Below are 22,628 nucleotides of genomic sequence, written 5' to 3' on the forward strand. Positions count from 1 at the left end.
AAACAATCATATAAAAATGTATGTTTTATCATATATTAGAAGGTATTAAGAAAGTTATGAAGAATAGTAAAGCAGGAAGGGACATAAAGTGTTCCAGAGTAGGATTGGAATTTTGGTCAGGCAAGCTAGTCCATCAAGGCCTTGCAGAAAAGATGACATTTGGGGAAAGATCTAAAGGTGGGGAGAGAACTGTGGATGTGGGAGGGAAGAGTCATCCAGATAGAGGTGAATGGCAAGCTTTTTTGGAGAAGAGAGAAGAAGGGGGAAAGTAGTAAGAAATAAATTGGAGAAGTGACAGGGGACCATATGAGGACCTTGCAAATCATTGTAAGGATTTTTCGTTTTACTCTGAAATGGGAATTTATTGGAAGGTTTTCAGTAGTAGAGTGATATATTCTGAATTACACGCTTAAAGGATCATTTTGTCTCAGTGTTGAGAATAGATTGGGGGTGAGTTGGTTGCAATGATTTAGGCAAAATGATGCTGGCTCTGGTTAATCTGGTAATAATGGAGAAAGTGAGAAGTGGTCAGATTTTCTGGATATATTGAAAAAGTAGAGCTATCAGAATTTGCTGATGTCATTACTTAGAAAAATTGCCACATTTAAAATTCATATATTTTTTCTTTCTCAGTTTCCATCCAGAGATACACTAAGGATACTGAGACAGATTGAAAAGGTCATGTCACTTGGCTATAGAGACTGTAATCTGAAGTAGAAAAAAGTTCAAGGAAACTATATAATATTTCTCAATATTGTTGTATTCAGGATATTCAGGATATAAAATGGGATAAAAATAAAATGCAAACCATCTTTTCTCTTACTAAATGTCTAGTAAATATAATTCTTAATGAGGTGTGGATGAAACATTGAATTTGGTCTTCATGGTCTTTGTGTTTACCTAATAATAACAGAATATGTCCATCTTGGAAAAAGGAAAGATCAAAGAGTTTCTTCATTTTGCTTCAAAGACAGTAAAGGGAAAACAAGAAAAGAATAAAAGCTGATATTTTTCAAGTTTTTAACTCTGTTACTATCTCTTACATTTCACTTTCTTGGTTAGTTTAACCACTATAATTTACAGTGGTAAACAAGAGATGATGAAAGCATTTTCTTGTGATTATAAAGTAAACCAAAAACTCTATTTCAGAAAAAAAATCTTTCAGGAGATACCAAAATATTGATGTTAGTATTTCAGTGAGTGATGGAATCCTAGCAAAAGAGAGGGGTCTGATGGCTTCCTAGTATAGGTGCTAGGAAAATCTGAAAGAGAATTTTATGTGAGCTACTAGAAAAAGAGAAAAAGAATAAAATTTCTAGATCATTGTTTCCCAAACTTCCTTATTATGTTATTAATTGTCCTTTGATAAAAAAGGATCTGTTTAATCTAAATAAAATGGGATACACTGGGTTGAGTTAAGTAGTCAGACCTATCCTTTCTCCCCCAAGCACCCAGGGTTCTCAATTCTTAGCCTTTATTCACCCTAGAGAGATATGGCCACATAGAAATACCTTCCACAAAGTGCATGTTCTAAGTGTTTTGCCCAATTGAAAACCAGGTTTGTCCTTTTCCTTATGGATTTGAAGAAGTTCTTTATAAATTCTGCTAGACATACAAATTTAAAATATTTTTTAGCATTCTGCTTCTTGTCTTCTCAAATCCCTCTCTATTGTTAGTCCCTAAAGTTTCAGAGAAAAATAGTGTCTCATTTAGGTCAGAATGACAAGTTCAAGGAAAGAACTTTACAGGTAAGTTTGGAAAACATTGTTCTTTTGTTGCTAAACTGGCAGCTTCCATAGATGCCTGCAAACCCCCACCATGAGACTGAAGCTGCCTTTGCTGTTGAGTGCTGTAGTTTGGACGCTGGGCAGGTATTATCTGCTAGTTTCACTTAACCTTTAGGCTTTTTTTAATAATTTTTAAAAAATGTTTATTTTTGAGGGAGAGAGAGAAACAGCATGAGTGGGAGAGGGGCAGAGAGAGAAAGAGAGGGAGACACAGAATCTGAAGCAGGTTCCAGATTCGGAGCTGTAAACGCACAGCCTAATGCAGTGCTTGAACTCACAAATCACAGAATCATGACCTGAGCTGAAGTCAAATGCTTAACTGACTGAGCCATCCAGGTGTCCCATGGGCTCTTTAGTCAGAACTGACTTCTAGGACAAAACAGACAGGCCATCAATTAGATACTTAAACTGAATTATGACCTACAACACACATGCTTAATTTAGTTTCTTTTTTAAAAATCAATAAATCAGGGCGCCTGGGTGGCTCAGTCAGTTAAGTGTCCAATTCTTGATCTCGGCTCAGGTCTTGATCTTGGTTCATGAGTTTGAGTCCCACAGGGGTCTGTGTGCTAGCATCATGGAGCCTGCTTGGGATTCTCTCTCTCCCTCTCTCTCTCTCTGCCCTTCCCCTGTTCATGCTTGCTCTCTCTCAAAATAAATAAATAAATTTTTAAAAGATGATTAAAAAATCAATAAATGAAGTTTGATGTCTTATTAGGCAGACAAGAAACAAAACATGAGTCAACTGAGGCTAAGTTAAAATTCTGTCTCCATCATCTAGTAGTTGAATGAACATAGTCAAGTAACTTAATTTCTCTCAGTTCCCTTATCTGTAAAATAGAGCTAATAATACTGACTTCCTAATGCTTCTATGAAAATTAAATGGTACCAAATATGGAAAGCCTCTAATTTAGCACCTGGAACCAGTAGTCACTTAATAGCTATTATTCATAAAAAAGAGAGTAACTGAAGTCACACTTTAGTATTTTCAGTAAGTGAGTCAGACACAGGCACTTATTCATTATTTGTATTTTGTAATCCACTCATAAAGCACTGAGCCCAAAACTGACATGAGATATTGATTTATCGTCCACTAAGCCGTCAAGAGGTAAGAGGCTGAAATGTTGACCTGTTGCAGTGAGAGTCTCTTTCTATAGGAGCTCCAGGGTTCACATTCTAAGCTGTATCCAGACATTTTTGTCGTTATTTTGAAAGCTTTAGAAAGTTATTTATAATTTTTGAAAGAAATTTCATTAAAAACAGATTATGCAACATAATAGGGCAACTGTTTATTCACAGGCCTCTTTCTTTCTTTTTCTTTCTTTCTCTTTCTTTCTTTCTTTCTTTCTTTCTTTCTTTCTTTCTTTCTTTCTTTCTTTCTTTCTTTCAGCAGGAACAAGTCTTGTAACAACCTAGAAAAATATTGTTCAACATCCCCACCTACTGGTAAGTCTAAAGAATGATACTATTCAATTAGTGAACGAACTGAAAATTCCTAGTTTCTAAGAAATAAATCACTACTAATAATGATAATGATTAACATGCACTGAGCATTTACTTGGTGTTGAAGACCTTTTCAAGAGCTTTGTGACATGGTAAGTTACAGAATAATAATAAAGTGTGTTTTGGATTGAGTCAATATAACGAAGGGAAGAAATCATTTTCATTTTCAACATTACCATTGGGCAAGAGAACAAATCATTGAGCCGGTTCAAAGCAGGATCTTGGGTCCACGTTATCATAAGTCCAGAGGCCTAAACAGTAGCCTTGTCAATGGTGTCTCTGCCTCCAGTTTTCCTCCAAGCCAGTCCATTCTGCACTGTGACATTTTCTCATGGTGATTAAACAGAAAGAAAGTGTTTATGTTTCTGAATAGGCTCTAAAAAAAAAGATTTGAAAAGTTTTTGCAGAGACAACAGTCTTAAAGCCAAAACTTCCAATTGATGGGGTTGGACTTGTGAGACAAAAGCATGTGAAGAGGAAGCCCCGAGGCAATGGAGCATGAAGTATTTGCCTTGTAAAGTTGATTTGAAAAAAATATATGAGGATGTCAAAGCAGATTCCCCACCCTAATTACATAAATATCTCACAGGTTGGGGGAAGGTGAAGATTGGGCAGGGTTGCGATCTAGACAATGATATCCTGGACCTGAGCCTGAAGCTAGTGGTATAGGAGAACGTACATTTTCGGATTTGGGGGAGGAAGGAGTTTATTTTACAAGTGGGAGGAATATAAGTAATTTGTGGTCAGAGAATGGACTGTAGAGAAGGACATAAAGTCTTTGGCACTTCTTTCTTAAAGAGACGTGATATGTAATGTGTGGCCCCTCTTTGAATTTTGACTGACTCTGTAACTACCTTGATCCCTACAATATCACAGAAGTGGCACTATGCCAGTTTTTAGGCCCAACTCTTAAGAAATGGGCAGCTTCCACTTTCTGACTCTCAGAACAATCAGGGAACCTGGCAGCTCTCTGCAAAAATCCAGGGTCTCTCGGTCCTCTGTGGTGGTGAGGCCACATGGAGGTACTCTACTTGACAATCTCAGCCCAACCTTCTGAAACACTAGACATGTGATGGAAGCCATCTTGGACTCTCCAGAACAGCTCTTCCGTCAGCAAAATACCACTAACTGACCTCAACTGGTGCCACATGGAACAGAAGAATTACCCAGATGAGCCTTGTCTGAATTTTTGACTCATACAATCAAGATATAATAAAATAGTGGTTGTTTTATAACACTCTTTTGTGTCAGCAATAGATAACCAGAATATTCCTCTGTAGCCCATTCTCAACACAGCAGCCGGAGAGAATATTGAAATGTATCGGACTTCATCCCTTCTCTAGTCAAAATTCTGCAATGGGTAAAATCCAAAGTTCTTACAGGGGCCTTCAAGGCATTACATGATCCAGTCCCTATTACTTATCTAACTTCATTCTCTGCTACTGTCCCCTTGCTCATTCACCTCCTGCCATACTGGCCTTCTGCTCTTCCGGAAAAAAGAAAAACAAAAAACAAAAAACAAAAAACCTCAGCATGTTCCTGCTAATGGCTCTAGCAGTTTCCTTTGCCTAGAATACTGTCCTTCCACATGGCCACTTGGCTAACTCCCTCACCTCCCTAAAGTATTTGCTTAAATGTCACCATCTCAATGAGGCCTATCCTGCTGATCTTATTTAATGCTATTAATTATCCTCCCCACCTGCCTCCCTGGTACTCCCACCACCCACAGCACTCTGATCTCATCCTGTACTATTTTGCCTTTTTCCCATACTTATGTCCTTTTAACCTGTTATATAACTTGTTTATTCACAATTTTTATTAAATTGTCTATCTTCTTGGCTGGAGTAGAAACTCCTTAAAGGCAAGATCTTGTTCTGTTGTTTTGTTTTGTTTTCACTGATGAATCCCTAGTGCCTGGTACATACTAAGTACTCAGTAAATATGTTAGATATTGGAGTCGATGAGATTACTTTGAATTAATAGGGTTACAGTATCTACCAGCGAGCTTATATAGGGCCTCCAGAGGTAAGTTTGGTTTAGTTTTAGAAAAACATGTTAAACCTTAGCTCACTTGAATTCTCTGAAAGTGCAGATATCTTCTCTACTGTATTTTTTTTTTTTTTGAGCCAAAGACAGTAGGCAAGACTCTGAATCCTGACAACAGTTTTCCGAATAGAATATAATCACCATCATCGTTATCATCACCATCATCATCATCCTCACCACTTTTGTGACTGCTTGCAAACCCAGATTGCAAAGTAATTTTACCGAGGCAATTTCTTTTGTGAGACAATAGGCAAAGCATTGCCTCAACTATTTCTTTATTTTTTTTCTAATCATTTCCCCCTTGTGGGCCCAATTAAATCCCGTCTTTTCCTTGTGTGCTGATTGCTTTTACCTGAATGGGTGCTGAATTATGTCAAATGCATTTTCTGTGTTTATTGAGATGTTTGTTTTTCTTTATCCTATTAATGTAGTAAATTATGTTGATTGATCTTAGAATGTCAAAGTATCCTTGCATGCCAGGATAAAAGCTCTTTGTCATAATGTATCACCCTTGTAATATCTTGTTGGATTCAGTTTTGCTGAGGATATTTGTGTCTTGGCTTACAAGGAATAGTCTGTAATTTCTTTTCTTATAATGTCTTTGCAGCTTTTGGGAGTGGGATTTTTCTGACTTTGTGAAATGATTAGAAAGTATTCCTTCCTCTTCTATTTTTTTGAAAACTTGTGTGACTGATATTATTTCCTTCATTAAATATTTGATAGGAATCCCTAATGAAACCATTCAGACCTGCAGCTTTCTTTATGGAAAAGGTTTTGATTGTGCTTTCAATTTTTAAGAATAGAATAGAGCTGGGGCGCCTAGGTGGCTCAGTCAGTTAAGCATTGGACTTCAGTTCAGATCCTGGCTTTGGGTGAGCACAAACCCAGCTTTGGGTGAGCCCTGCTTGAGCCTCGCTTCTCTCTCTCTCTCTTCTGCGCCTCCTAGGATTCTCTCTCTCTCTCTCCCCGCCCCCCCCCCCTTGCTCACTTGCACCCTCTCTCTCTACTCTGATTTTCCATTGCTTGTTGAGTCAGTGTTGAAGACATGTATTTTGGAAGAAATTTGTCCATTTTGTCTAGATTTTAAAATTTATTGGTCAAACATTGTTCATAAATACTCTTTTGCTATATGTAGACTCTATAATAATGTCTCTGTTTTATACTTGAGGCTGGTCATGAGTGGTTTTTCTTACTCTTTTAAAAAATTATTCTTGCTAAGGATTTATAAATGTTGCGAATCTTTTCAAATATTCGACTTTTTGAATATTCTTTAATGTTTGTTTTTTATTGAAATGATTTTTCCTCACATTCTTATTATGTCTTTCCTTCTACTTACTTAGTTTTAATTTTCTTCTCTTTTGCTAACTTCTTAAGATGGAAACTTAGATCATTGATTTTAACCCTCTTCTTCTTTACTAGTATAGTCATTTAAAACTATAAATTTTCCAGTGAGTACTGCATTAGCTGAATCTCACCAATTTTGTTCAAAATCAAATTTTGATAGGGTATGTTTTTATTATCATTCAGTTAAAAATGTATTTTTTGTCTTGTGATTCCCCCCCCCTTTGACCCATGTGTTACTTAAGAATGTATTATTTAATTTCCAAATAATGTGGGGGTTTTCTAGGTATCTTTCTTTTGCCAATTTCTAATTTAATTCCAATCAAAATAAGCCCTGTAAGATTTCAACCTTTTGAAATATACTGAGATTTGTTTCTTTTTTTTTTTTTAATTTTCTTAACGTTTTATTTATTTTTGAGACAGAGAGAGACAGAGCATGAACGGGGGAGGGGCAGAGAGAGAGGGAGACACAGAATCGGAAGCAGGCTCCAGGCTCTGAGCCATCAGCCCAGAGCCCGACGCGGGGCTCGAACTCACGGACTGCGAGATCGTGACCCGAGCCGAAGTCAGACGCCCAACCGACTGAGCCACCCAGGCGCCCCAGAGATTTGTTTCTTAATAGCTTAGTATATTTGGTAAATGTTTTACATACACTTGAAAAGAATGCGTATATAATTGCTGGGCACAGTGGTTTATAAATATCAATTAGATCAAGTTGCCTGATAGTTTTGTTCAGATCTTCTATAGCCTTACTAGTTATTTGTCTACTTGTCCTACTAATTATTAAGAGATGAATTCCAAAATCTCTATGATTATGGACTTTCTATTTCTTCCTTTAGTTCTCTCCAGTTTTGCTTCATGAATTTTGAAGTTTTGTTATCAGATGCGTATATGTTAAGATCTTAAAGAATTGCCCCCCATCAATATGCAGTGTCTCTATCTCTGATAATATTCCTTATCCTGAATTCTTTTTTTTATGCTAATATAATCACATTTTGTATAGAAATTTAACAATTGCTTACTATTTGAGAAAATCACATTACTAATGGCAGTACCGCTTATGTATTTTAGTTACCAAAAAAACTCTCTGCATGTATAAGTCTTCCATTACGGTGATTCTATGCTTAGATGCAAACATCAGATTTCTTAAAATGTTTTAGCAATGTCATGCCTGAGTATGTATCCATTGAAATTCTTATTACGTATTAATAACCTTTCTTTACTCTTTACATTAGAGCTGGTACATTTCATTGATTAAATATATGTTTGGTTATCTGTGAATTTCTTTTGGTGTAGTAAAGAGAATATTAGAAAACATTTACTATAAAATAGGGGTGTGGGGATGTGGGTTGGTAGGGCTGAGAACCACTAGTCCAAGCATGTATGAGACAGACTTGGCCCTTGTGTTGGTATGGGTGTCCAAGAAACTTCACATTGTACTGGTTAAGATATGAAGCTTTAAATCAAGCAGGGCTGGGTTCACTTTATTTCCTCACTTACCAATCATGAGATGTTGGGCAAGTCACTTATATTTTTGAGTCTCAGTTTCTTCATCTGTAAAAAAGTCATATTCACACCTACCTCATAGAGTCAGTGAAGGTAAATGACATAATGTATAAAGTACTTAACATAGTGTCCAGCATATAATGTGGTTGGTATATGATATGTTATTATTAAAACCCAATAAGTTAATGAATTCCTATAATAAACTTTATGAGAAAAGTGTTATATATAATTAATAATATAGATATTAATAAACGCTTCACATTTATTCTTTCATTCCTGAAGAACTCGCTCCTTTATTCTAGCTTATAGGATTCGGTGTGCGTTATTCTACCATGTATTTTTTCTAATTAGGTCAAATTCTACTCCTTTCAGTTTATCTTGGTTATTTCCTTTGGGTCTTGAATTTGCATTCAAATATATCAACACTTAGCTTTTGAGTTTTTCCATTTCCCTTTGTCTCATTCTCCATATTCTTACCACCATTTCTTATTTCCCTGCTTGACTTCAGGACTGTACACAGGTGAATGTGAGTTCCAGGTCTCTCTGGATGTCCTCCGCCTGTTGTGCAGAGATGGTTTGCTGAGTGAAGCTGGGAAGCCTGATTACTCAGCAAGCCTGGATATATTCTTCTCTCCTTACAAGAGTTAAAGTGCATCCCTGACAGGGAGGAAGCTCCACTTCCTGCAGGGAACTTTCCACAAAGTTTGTACTACAGAAAGCACATCATCATCATGCCTACTGCTCACCAAATGAAGCAGTGAAGATATCATTCATATCGTTGTATTCTCTGGTGCAGTGACTCTTAATAACATTGGAAGGTCATGAGTTTTTTTTAATCACTTTATAATCTTAACTTTAAAGTTAAACTCAGGGGCGCCTGGGTGGCTCAGTCAGTTGAGCGTCTGACTTTGGCTCATGTCGTGATTTCAGGGTCTGTGGGTTTGAGCCCTGTGTTGGGCTCTGTGCTGACAGCTCAGAGCCTGGAGCTGCTTCGGATTCTGTGTCTCCCCCTCTCTCTGCCTCTCCCCTGCTCGAGCTCTGTCTCTGTCTCTCTCTCAAAAATAAACATCAAAAAAAATTTCAAAGTTAAACTCAGAATTTCATGATCTATGACATGCATTTATATTTCGACAGATTTTCATGAGTACTAATTTTTCTAACTTGATATTTGGATTCATTCACATCAAAGTGGATGATGAAATAATTGGAAGTCTAACATATGCCGTATGTCAGCACTGTGGAATTACTTTTTCTCTCCATAAGCTTTTAATTACAAATGCACCAGAGCAGGGTCAGAACAGAAACCATCCTTACCATGACCCTGGCTCAACTCAAATTCTATTTACCTTAATCACTTCCTGTCTCAACTGTTGTAATTTCCTTTTTTTATAGTCTTCTTCAATTTTCTTATTTCTAACTCTAAGTGAATGTTGAAGGCAGCTGGCAATCCATAGATTATTTCATGGAAATGCCGTAGGAGAATTTTCCATTAATCTAATGTTCCTTATATGGTCCACCAGCAAGTCATATAATGACCTTGATAATTGCCCTACTATCTCTGGAGGGACCAATTAACTTTTATGTCTCTCATGTCTCCCTTCAAAATGAACTCATAGTTAGATTATCAGCCACCTTTTTGATGTGATTTAAGTTATAAATTAGCAGTTATAACAGCTATGCTGTAAGGATGAAGTAGCTATTTGTCCAGTTCATAAAACTGAAGCTTACTGCACATTACTGTCCATTGGTGAATAGGCTTAATATGCAACTTGGTTTCACATCTGATGAAGTTGCCCTACGTGTCAGTGAGTTAGGTTTCTGGAGACATGAGCAAACAGAACTTAAAAATAGATTTACCCAAAATGTGTAATCGTTATGTGTTCTCCTTGTTAGTGTAAATGTTACTATAGTTTACTTCTAGTACTGTGTGCCATTTAATTTTTTAATTTGGTGCATTATTTTCAAAGTTACATATTCTGATTTACTTTGATGCATCCAGTTAATGTTGAAAGATATAATGTTAAAATTCAACTTAGCTTGACATATATTATGGAAACTCACATTGTTAGTACTACAGAATTTAGGAAAATGATCAACAAACATTTTTATTTGAAATATTAATCATTTGATGTTTTTAGATATTTGTGGTTTTATAAAAGTTAATAGCACACCTGCTTTTTGACTTCTCTGTCTCTTATTGACTCCTCCTCATCTTTATTTTTTTAACCTGGAATATAGGATGTTTTTTTCAGATGCCAACATGATCAGCAAATAATTTTCATCTAAGGATGAAAATGAGTTCTATCACCTTTCTATATATTTTGCACTTTCTTATTTTATATTTATATTATAGTTTCATATTCCATGTAACATAATAAAAATTCTCTTGAAATTTCACTTAATATCATCATAAATGGCTAACTGGAAAGACAAGATATGTAAATTGTATGTGCCTTCTAATACAATTAAATTATTTCATTCAAATGTAGTACACACGGTAATCAAGAAAAATATTCTACATGTAACACCATATCCACTTAATAGTATTCCATAATTGACTGTGGAAATGGAGAAACTATACCATGTCCTTATTTACAAGGAGCTGGAAAATGGCCCAGCAACTTCCTCCCTATTCTTCAAAGTAGAGAAGATGAAGCCAGTGCCAGACGTTGGTAAGAGCATATAGTGATGAATACTAGCAAAAAGTGATGGATGTTCCCTGGAACATTTTCCCAACAGGGTGTCCATATGGAGATGGCACTGGTCGCCTGTCTCTTGTAGTTCAGAATCTCTGGTCAGTGTACTTCTTTCTGTGTGCAGGCTCATCTATTCAGCCCAGTATGCTATAGAGACATTGTCATTTTCTACATGAGCTGTGGTGTGAAAAGCCAGGAAAGCACCACAGAGGCTACTGAGAAGTTGTTATCACCTTCTCATTCCTCAACCTGCCATCTGCACTCTCCCCTACTTTTTCCTTTGACTCTCTCCTCCCCACTGCCTTTCTGAATGAGCCATAATCTGGCTGAAAGCATTCTCTAAGATTTTAGACTATGACTTAGGCTGGGGCACATTATCCTTCCTCATGTCTTCTACAGGCCAATTTTCCTTGTCTCGATGTCACAAATTTATAACGTGACACTATTTGGTAAATTCCATTTTATGCAGTGATTCCCTGGTTCTGAGGTGGGTATCTGTTCACATCTTTCGATAACTCTGCAGACGGTCCAACTTCAGGAAGTATCATCTTAATCCTTGTGTTAGATATGACCAACTATCTTTTCTCTTGACCTAACTTATTATGCCCTTCTATGATTATGTATCCCCTAGAGGTACCCCAAAGCAGTAAGTTATAGAAAGAGTAGCATTTACTTAGTAAACTCCAATTGATAAATTGTTCAGTAAAGACGATGCATTGAGCTCAAAACCTTTCAAACAGGGTGAGGGATGAGGAATAAATGCATTGCTCACATAATCTTAGAACCACGGCCTGGAGTTAGTAGGCAGAGTGATCCATTCCACTCAGTGACAGGTTACAAAATTAATGATTTAAACAAAACTAATCTTGTATAGCTTGAGGAAATTACATGAGTTCTGAAAAGCATTATTGATTTCAATATTGTATATAAAAAGCAATGTATTTGTCAAAATTACTAATAATTATTAGTCAAATTATTATATACAGCAAAATGATTATAATAAGCATACTTACATGTCCCTTTTATAAAATACAAAAAATGGAAAGCTGAGAAAAAATAAAAGCTACAATCTTCAATATTTATGGAACAGGGATTCTAAGTAAAAGAACCATTTAGAGTGTATTTCACAACTAAAGGATGATATACAGAAGTATGCTGAGAAAAAAAAAGAGATTTGAAACCAGCTATTGATTACAAAGTATTAAAAATCAAATGTATGCATACTTGCCTAAATTTTAAATGACCTGGTTTCTTCTATATTATCCGTGACAGTAGATAAAACATGCCTAAAAATTTATGCTTCCAATGTTAAGTCTTCTAATTTCAATTATTTGCCTTGTTATGCTAGGAATATTAAGGCTGAGAAGCATTCTGGTCTTGCCCATTTCTCCCAAGTGAACACTGATATGACATGAAACAGTTTATTGCCTTCATCTCGTGGGCTACACATTATGTGTTGAAATGAAGTGCTTGATAAGCTCGCATATCTTGTTACATAATTTGTTATTTGGAGTAATAGGCACCCCAGCCCCAAAGCCACTAGGAAAATATGTGGTAAATACAATACTGTAACTAAAAAGTTCAAAAATAAAGTTGAGTTTGTTTAGCCTTAAACATGCTTAATTTATTTAGACAGTTTAGGGTTCACACTTGTAATATCTTATTCTGTTTACACCCATAACATGTGTCTCTATGTGGACACTTCATTTTTTTTTTTTTAACATTTATTTATTTTTGAGACAGAGAGAGAGAGAGCATGAACGGGGGAGGGTCAGAGAGAGAGGGAGACACAGAATCGGAAACAGGCTCCAGGCTCTGAGCCATCAGCCCAGAGCCTGACGCGGGGCTCGAACTCACGGACCGCGAGATCGTGACCTGAGCTGAAGTCGGACGCTCAACCGACTGAGCCACCCAGGCGCCCCATGGACACTTCATTTTGAAGAAGCAAGTGCACAATTCTCTGGGTTTGGGAATAGAAGGAGAAGTATGTCTGTGAAAATTATACCCTGCCTATAGTCAGAAACTTTAGTGAGCTGTTTTAAAGTGCACTGTATGTATATAACCACTTGTGTAAATTCCTAAAGCCAGACAGAAAATAAAGTATGTATAATCTACACATATACAGATTTATAAGGTGATAATTTTTCATTTGTCGTTTTGGGTACATAATTGCATTTGATATTTACACGAACTCTTTGAAGTAATTTTTATTATTCAAAATTGTTCTCACCTTTGAGTTCTATTCTTCCTTACCTAAAAAAACAAAAGTGAACAAAAAACCCACCCAAAATGAACAAAATCACTCCACACTCATTTTTCAAACTGCTTTTCCCACTAGCTCTGCTACTCTTATGTCTCTAAAGTTCCACCAACTTTTTGTGGCATTCAAGGCTATAAACTATAAACTAATCCATTACTGTGTCAGTCAGTTTTTGCTGTGTAACAAACCATCCCCAATATTAGTGGCCTGAAACCACAATTATTCATAAGTGCACAGTTCTGTGGGTCAGCAATTTAGGCTGAGCTTACTCATGAGCCTCACTCATGGTGCTGCACTCACCTGGCAAGTCAGCCAAAGGCTGATTATTTTAGAATGGTTTCATTTACATCACTCACGTGTCTGGTAGTTGGTTTTAGTATTAAAATTATTGGTTAGTTCTAGCTATCAACTAGAATAATGGGTTTGACATGTTTCTAGAAAGCTATCCTGGGCTTGGCCACATAGTGATGGTCTCAGAGTTTTCAGCCTCAGTGAGGGAAGTGAAACCCCAATGCATAAGTGCTTTTCAAGCCTCTGATTGAGGTCTGCTAATAGCCACGTTCAGAGTCTACATAGGATGGGATTACCCAATGGCATAAATAGAGGATGAATGAATCATTGGGGCAGCCAGTACTGTAAAAATCTGTTGCAATCACCATACAACCCTTAATATGTTCTTGAATCACTTCTTTTTTTTTTTTCTATCTTCACTGCCATTGTCCTTGTCCAAGCCTTTGTTTTGTTTTATCACATGGTCTTCCTAACTTTCCTCACCACAATCCACTCATTCTTTATACTTTCCTCCTAAAACCCCTCAATGATGTGTTATTATTAGTTATAAGATATATTGGTTAGCTTGAACAGGCCCTCAAGACCTGATCTCAACTCATGATCATTCACATTCCACGATGCTGCTTATCCTCCAAATGCACCCAGTTACTGATTCCTCCAACCAGCCAGGTTCTTTCTTAACTCTGTGCCTGTGTACATTCCACTCCTTCTATCTCCACCTGTGATTGCATACAAATCCTTCAAGACTAGTTCACATATTATATTCTCTAGGAAACCTTCTGGGTCTCTTTCTTGGGCCAAGGTTGTCTCACCTGAGCTGGTCATTCTTTGCTCTGTGTTCCTAGACAACCTTGTGCATACCACAGTTTTGATATCTATCACGTTGTATTCTAATGTATCTGCCTCCTCCACTAGACTGAGAATACTGATTGGAGAAAAATCATGTCTTACCTGATTTTGAATCCTCTGGTCATGATAAATTATTTTTGGTTGAATGGAGGAGAGGGTGGAGAGTCGCCACCATTTTGCACTCATTTTTGTAACAAGTATTTGGTAGATATCTACGATGTATCATTTGCTATCTAACATATGCATCTAATATTTAATTTGATTTGCAAGTCATTTTAGCTATTTACTATATTTATTATAATACATATAGTATACAATGCAATATAATGTTCTCAAATACACATAAAGCCTCACATTATTTACTTTTGTACACAAACTAACCTAGCCTATTTCTTCACTGTTGGAAACATATAATTAGTTTTATATTAATCTAAAAAAGACCATTAGACTGTCTTTTATTGGAAATGGAGACAGAGCTAACTGGTTATTTGTATGTGAAGGACAAAGGTTACTGGAGACACTGGATGTAAAGGTTGAATAAAGTAACTTTAAATAAGAGATAGAGTGACTTTAGCTATGGAAGTGAATATTACAGTATTTTAAATGTACTCTCTGTTTTTAACAGCATTGTATTAAAAACAAATATTTCCTTTGCTTTAATATATTTGATGTATACATATACACCCCTAGAATTATGTAAATATCTTTTTTTTTAATAAACAAGTGTAGGTCAACTTTTACTAAAGACAAAATGCTTACTGCACTTTTAAAATTTTATTTTGAAACAATTTTAATCTGAAGAAAAGTTATGAGTGTAATGTAACAAGAACCCAAATACTTTCCATTCTGGCATTTTTATTTTTCTAAACAACACATAGAACAACAAAATAAACACATTTGCACCAGTCACTCTTTAGGATTTACAGTGTGGAGAGTTACAAATTAAGAAGACTATCCCATCACAGCTCAAGGAAAATCTGATGACATGTCTAGACACTGAAATGGATTTCAGCAGCATGCTCTCGATACAGACACTTCTGGTTCAGGGTTGAGTTATTAGCTCTGGGCCCCAGTTCCGGCTAAAGTCCCTGTTCTGAGCTTAACGCACATGTCTATTTTTGGAATGATAGTGGTAAAAGAGGTAGCTGTTATGCATTGTCTGTCTGGTAACATTGTGTTTGGCAATGACCGTAATGAGTTCTGGTGCAGGATCAGAGCCACTAGCTGAGCAATTATTTTACATGAAAATTACTTATTTTCCCTGATAGCTCCTAAAGACTGCAATCTGGGAAATAACTTTTCTGTTGCACGCAAGACCTGCCCATTAGTCACCAGGAAGTGTTGATTCTTCCTTCAAATAACCTTAGGGCCTGCCGCCCACTCTATTTCCAACCAAACAGTCCCTTTCCTAGCCCTGATCACTGCCCAATGTAATCTGGCTGTAGCTTCCTAGAAAACCCCTTTCCTGGATTTTCTCCAGTTAATTTACCTTTTACATTGATCTACAGTTATGGAAAAAATGGTTCTGCCCATATGGAGACTGGAGCCATCAGCTTGGTGTCTTAACTTCTAACCAACCAGATGTATTTTATCTTTACCTTTTTTATTTTGCTGACTCCTTCAATCTAATCAATCATTTCTTAACACTTCCTTTCCTTTCTCCTCTTCATTCTCCATTTCCCACTCTTTCTTTCTCACCCTACATGCAATAAACTCAAAAGAGAGAGAGAGAGAGAGAGAGAGAGAGGAGAGAGACAAGGGGAGGGGAGAGAGAGAGAGAGAGAGAGAGAGAGAGAGAATTGGAGAATTAACGTGGCACAGGGGCACCTGGGTGGCTCAGTTGGTTGTGTCTGACTTCGGCTCAGGTCATGATCTCACAGTTCCTGAGTTCGAGCCCCACATTGACAGCCCTGGGGCTGTCAGCACAGAGCCTGGAGCCTGTTTTGGATTCTGTGTCTCCCTCTCTCTGGCCCTTTGCCCACTCGTGCTCTTTCTCTCTCTTAAAAATATATAAACATTAAAAAAAAATTTTAATTAACATGGCACAACCAAGTTTGAAGGAGGAAGAAATGAGACTTGAAAAAGGAATGGAGACATAATCCATTGAAGTTTATAGGACAATAACAAAAGTAATGGCTCATATTTTAAGAATAAATCTGTGAAATTTGTCCAAACCAGTGATTTTTATCTGGTAATAATGTAGCAGATTCTTAAGTTGTTTCTTTATAACCTGACCTTGCTTATTCAAATTTTTTTCTTTATTGAGATAAAATTCACCATTTGACCATTTTGAAGCATACACTTCAGTGATCTTCAGCTTACTCACAATGTTATGCAGCCATCACCACTAATTCCAGAACATTTTCATTACCCAAAAAAGAAACTCCATATTCATTAAGCAGTTGCTCCACATTATCCTTTACCTCTAGCCTCTGGAAATCACTAATCTACTTTCTGTGTCTATGGATTTGCTTATTCTGGACATTTCATATAAATGGAATCATACAATATGTGGCCTTTTATATTTGGCTTCATTCACTTGCGTGATGTTTTCAGGGTTCATCCATATTAGCACATCTCAGCGCTTCGTTATTTTTTATGGCTGAATAATATTCTCTTTTATGGATATGCCAAATTGTATTGATCTGTTCAATACAGACAATACAGTTGATGGACATTTGGGTTGTATCTACTTTGACTATGATGCATAATCCTTCTATCAACATTTGTGTTCAGACTTTGTGTGAACATATGTTTTCAGTTCTCTTGAGTATATATACTTAGGAGTAGAATTACTGGCTCTTATGGTAACACTATTTAACTTTTTGAGGAACTACCAAATTGTTTTCCACAGTGGCCGCACCATTTTACCTTCCCACCATCAATGTGTGAAGCTTTCAATTTCTCTACATCCTCACCAACATTTATTTTCTTTCTTAAAAAAATTACAGCTATTCTAATCCTAGTGGGAGTGACATGTTATCTCACTGTGGTTTTAATTTGCATTTCTCTAATGCAAATGATATTGAGCATCTTTTCATGTGCTTATTTACTATTTGTAGATCTTCTTTGGAGAAATGTCTATTCAAATCTTTTGCCCATTTTTAAGTTGAGCTATTATCTTTTGATTGCTGAATCGTAAGAATTCTTTATATATTCTGGGTACTAGACTTTTATCACATAGATGACTTTCAAATATTCTGCCATTCTGTGTGTTGTCTTTTGACTTTCTTGATAGTATCCTTAGACGCTCACATTTTAATGGAGTTTAATTTGTCTATTTTTTTCATTTGCTGCCTGTGCTTTTAGTGTCATATTTAAGAAATATTTGCTTGACCCAAGGGAATGAAGATTTATACCCAGTTTTTCTTCTAAGAGCTGCATGGTTTTAGCTCTTATATTTAAGTCTTTGATCTGTTTTGAGGAAATTTTTGTATGTAGCACGAAGGAGGGTTAAATTCTTGTGGAAAAGGGCTTTTCTTGCATGTGGATGTCCAATTGTTTCAACAACATTTGTTGAAAAGTTTATTCTTTCCCCACTGAAGGGTCTTGGCACCTTTGTCAGATTCAGTATTTGCTTCGTGTATTTTTGGGCTGTGTTGTTAGTTCGTAACTGTCCTTACTTTTATCTGAAAACAGCAATGACATGAAATTTATTACCTGAAGGCAGAATAAAAAGTACATTTTATATTTAAAAAGTAATCTTGGTGAAAAGAAAAAAATTAGAGGAGACGTGTGCTTTTACAGAAGAAAGTTTCATAGTTTGTGATCACTCCAGATCATACTAAGCCCAAGGAATAGCCTAGGTAAGAAGAAAGATGTTTCTCAGGATCATTTTGCCATGAAAGAAAAAAAATTTCTTTCCTTGCCTCTGAGCACTAAAAGAGATATAAGGTTGTAGAATATAATATTAGATACTTTTTTCTAAGTTTATTTATTTCTGAGAGAGAGAAAGCATGAATGGGGAGAAGCAGAGAGAGAGAGAGAGAGAGAGAAAGAGAGAGAGAGAGAATCCCAAGCAGGCCCTGCAGCAGAGTCACCAGGACTCAAACTCACAAAGCCACAGAGCCCAGGAATCCCTGAGTTCATGACCTGAAGCTCATTAAGTCGGAAGCTCAACCGACTGAGCCATCCAGGCGCCCCTATTAGATACCTTTCATTGAGAGCTTGCTGTTCTAGGCATTGTATTAAGTTTGTCTTTATAATATTGCATTTAATGCTTACATAAGCCCTATAATGTGATCTTTGTCAGCAGAACTTGAGTTAAGTAGTCATCTACAAAAGTGATTTAAAAATTTATCTTTAACATTTATTTATTTTTGAGAGACAGAGAAGAAGTGGGAGAGGGGCAGAGAGAGAGGGAGACACAGAATCCGAAGCAGGCTCCAGGCTCTGAGCTGTCAGCACAAAGCCCTATGCAGGGCTTAAACTCACAAACCGCGAGATCACGACATGAGCCGAAGTCAGACACTTAACCGATGAGCCACCCAGGCACCCCAAAGGTGATTTTTAAGGAAACGTTTCCAGAAGAAATAGGCAAGGGAACAGAGGTAGCTAGACAGTGAAGAGGAAGAAAGCAAAGTAGGATGGGATTTCAGGAATTGTCCAGCATGGATGCTTCAGCCTGATTCCACAAAGAAGCTCTGTGTTGTAAATTGGAACTCAGATTTATCTACCATGAAGTCAAAGAATTAAGCTTTTATTCTCCCTAGTCATCAATCATTGGCTAAGGAATACCCAGGGTACCCAGGGAGTGGACAGACACTCTTGGGCTCTCTTTGCCTGTGGGCATTGGTGGTCTGGTAGCCAAAGGCAGTCCCTGCTCTCAGGTGGTGGTGGTGGAGCTGGGGACTGGAAACAAAAGGATTGGAAGCTGGGGAAATGGTGCTCAGAAAACTTAGGGAGAAGGAAACTAAGGTTAAGGACTCAGAGTCACAAAGAGAATGAGTGAAAATGTATGTGACTCCAAATTCCTTTTCTTTCCCCTTTAATGTGGTGCCTCCAGTCACAAAGATACTGTCATTGGGGAACTACCAAGAATCTCCTGTTTCAGATGTCATTATGCCCTTTTCTTAAAACTGAATTAACTTTCTCAGATTTTTTAAAACCTGGGATCTGACAAATTGCATACAAAATTTTGTGTGTAGGTATGTGAGTGTATCCATGGGTTCCCACACCTGCTCCCCCAGGGAGAGAGTTTATGGCTTACAAAAATTTCTTAAAGGGAATGTAAAAAAAAATGTTAAGCATCACTATTTAAGAGATCATTCTCCATATTTAACTGTTTTCCTGCCTAGGATCTTATGACTTATCATTATTACATCTTTAAAATATTGGCTTCATGAGCTCAGATTAATTATAACTACAAGTAAAAATTTAAATAATGACATTCCCCCCCCCCCCCATTGAGCACTGTTCTTACTGGTTCTCATAAGCTTGAGAAGAATTGGCATTAATTCTTTTTTAACATGTATAATTTATCAGTGAAGCCTTTTGTCCTAGGCTTTTCTATGTAGAATTTTTTTGATTACTGATTCAATTTCATCATTTATTATAGGTCTATAGTTTATATTTCTGACTAGAAGCACAAAGAAATTACATGTTATTTTGTAGGGCAGATGGTTTACTTAAAACTAAGACAAAAAGGTTCATGGAAGGCATTCAGTGAGCTTGGTTTGTTTCCTTTGATTAATTCAGCTGGATAATTGCCAGATATTCATTTAGTGTCTGTAACACACACACACACACACACACACACACACACACACACACACACACTTAGCCTGGATATTAAGTGGTCTGTATTTTTAAAAATTCAAAAAGAATTCCCAGTCATTTTCCTGAATATTTTCTTTTCTGATTATGTGATATAAATAGCAGAGTCTTTTTGCATACACAGAGTTAATCTATGTCTGAAGGTGTCTCTATAAAGGGGGAACATTCTAAACTGTAGTATTGTAGAGCTAAGCTCCAGGCACTGAGAAAGTTCTTTGGCCTTTTAAGGCCTAGGTAGAGGAAACTGATATGCAAAGTTGTCCCTTGGTTGGGAGGTATAGCCTCCCAGGTTTGGGTGCATGAATGGGTGGGTGGTTCCAGCCTGGACCCAGCTGCTGGTGGTACCCGGTAGGGAGAAATCCTTCAACAGAAAAGTGATGCCTTTCCCAACAAGTGGTGCTAAAAACAGGGAAAGTTTCAAATATATCCATAATCTTGGGTGCCTAAGCAGGTTAATGCTCTTAGATCATATTATTCCTCTCTATAGTTCACCCTTCAGCCATCCACCACCTCGAGTCCCATTTTGGTTTTTCTAAGTTAAATTTTGATGTAATGTAGTTTAATATTAAATTCGGGTTAAGGGGTGATTTCTCTCTCTAATGCTCCACAAGAAGATGACAGGTTTTTGGCTGTGGCGAGGCAGTGTGAACCAAAACAGCTTCCTTGCTTTTTCTGGGGAGCACTAGGCATAGAGTAAGCACAGCACATATTTGTCGAAAGAAGAGAAATGGAAAGAATGGAAGATTATGTGGCAGTCAGGCAACACACACCCCCAACTCTCTACTGACTTCTTAAAGAGAGCACAAGTTACCTTTTCTTCCACCCCACATGGCTCCCTTGCCATTTTAGATTGGAAATGAAATGTGGCGGCTTCAATTTTCATCACAGCAACGTCCACTGCACTACCCGTAGGTACAATAGGTGAGGAATTGTCAGGGATGCTTTTAAGTCACAAAATATTGCAGGGAACAACTGAATCGTTTCCTCCATGCTGAAGGTTAGATCCTCGAAAGAGGCGAGGCTTGGGATCAGAACCCTCGAGGGTGCACCCTCGAGCAGGGAAGTCTGGACACGTGTGTGATGCGATGGCGTCCGTCCCCGTCACTGGGAAGAGAGCCTTCCCCAACCCCTGAGATTAATCCGAGAATCAATAAACCCGGCCCAGGTTGTGCAAAGACTGAGTGGTGCTCTGGCCTCGCAGATTCAAGGCTGCGGGGCCAGTGCGTCCTTTAAGTCTGACGAGCGAGTTAGGGATGGAGACAGTTGCAGTAGCTCTTCCCTCGGGAAGAGAGTGGGGTTTTCTCAGATCTTTCCGGGAGCTCCGGGTGTGAATGTGAAAAGTGCCCTCGGGCCCCGCGCCAGACGTGAGCAAGGGCGGAGAGAAGGGGGGAGGTGTGGGGAATGGGACTCAGGGGAGAGAGGCGCAGGTGAGGAAGGGAGTCCGAGCTGAGCGTCTGCCGGAACCGCGGACAGGTGGAGAAAGGCCGTCCCGCCTCGGTCCGCGCAGTCCCAGCGCAAGGCCTTCCTTCGCCGCGACGCCGCGGGGCTCGGGAGCCTGCCGTCTCCGCCCCCGCCCCCGCGGCCGCAGGTCCCCAGCCCCGCCCCGCCCCGCCCTGGGCTCTGGGCTCCGCGGGCCGTGCGGCTGGTGCCCAGGTCTCCCGCGGCCAGAGGATGGCCAAGGTCCCGGAGCTGGACGACACCTTCCTGCAGGCGCAGGCGCAGCCTTCGCCCCAAGTTTCCCCCGAGGCCCAGGAGGAGTGCTGTGGGCCGCTCCTGGGCAAGGGCTTGCTCATTTACCCCGAGGAAAGGGTGTACCTGGCGGCGGCGGCCGGCGGCGCGCTGGGCAGCGCGGAGAGAGGGGAAGACCCGGAGCTGCCGGCGGGAGTTAAATCGGGTGAGTGCTCTGCCCCCTCGGGGGATGTGGCTGGGAAGGGGATGAATTATAAGAAGGGCACCCCACAGGAAAAGTAAACACACCGCAGACATAACATACATGGAGAATGTTCCGTCCTGATCTTTGTATTTTCCCCAGGAAAACGTTGGTCACCTAGAAATGAACTCCAAGGGATTTGGCTTAGTTCCCCTCTCAACCCCCTGCCCACCCCCTTGGGCTACCCAGTTTGGCACCAGTTTGGTACTTTTAGAGGCTCCTTCACTGATTTTGCATTCTGATTGTCTTTACCACCCTTTCAACTTGCAATCAGAAATGCGTTTAAGCAATGGTAACGTTTCCTCGGAAGAAGAGGATGCAGACAGTCACGACAGCAAAACCAAAGCAGCCGATCTACACCTCTCTCAGAAGAAAACCGTCACGCAGATGATGAAGGATAAAAAGAAGCAGACTCAGCTCACCCTGCAGTGGTAAGTCTCCCACGGGGGATACTTTTCAGCACCCGTTGAGTTTTGAAAGTCAGTATCTTCAGAATCTGCTTTTCCCAATTTGCCTCTGCCTCAAACTTTGGGGGCAAGTTTAAGATACCAAAAGAAAATGAATCTTTTTTTTTTTTTTTTTTTTTTTTAATGAATGTTTGGTTTGGAGACATAGTCTAGTCTAGTGTTGATGAAAAATGATCT

General features: G+C 38.4%; 1 protein-coding gene across 1 annotated transcript in view; it reads left to right on the plus strand.

Annotated features, from left to right (window-relative positions):
* Window positions 1–21,717: 21,717 nt before the first annotated feature.
* RFX6 (regulatory factor X6) overlaps window positions 21,718–22,628 on the plus strand; it is a 55,938-nt gene continuing 55,027 nt past the window's right edge. The window contains exons 1-2 of the mRNA XM_025925737.2: window positions 21,718–21,948; window positions 22,259–22,415. Of these exons, the coding sequence (XP_025781522.1) occupies window positions 21,726–21,948; window positions 22,259–22,415 (380 nt within the window). The 5' untranslated portion in view covers window positions 21,718–21,725. The remainder of the gene's footprint in view (window positions 21,949–22,258; window positions 22,416–22,628) is intronic.

This window comes from Puma concolor, chromosome B2 (assembly GCF_028749965.1).
Source record: "Puma concolor isolate L17-30 chromosome B2, mPumCon1.1.hap2, whole genome shotgun sequence".
NCBI lineage: Eukaryota > Metazoa > Chordata > Mammalia > Carnivora > Felidae > Puma > Puma concolor.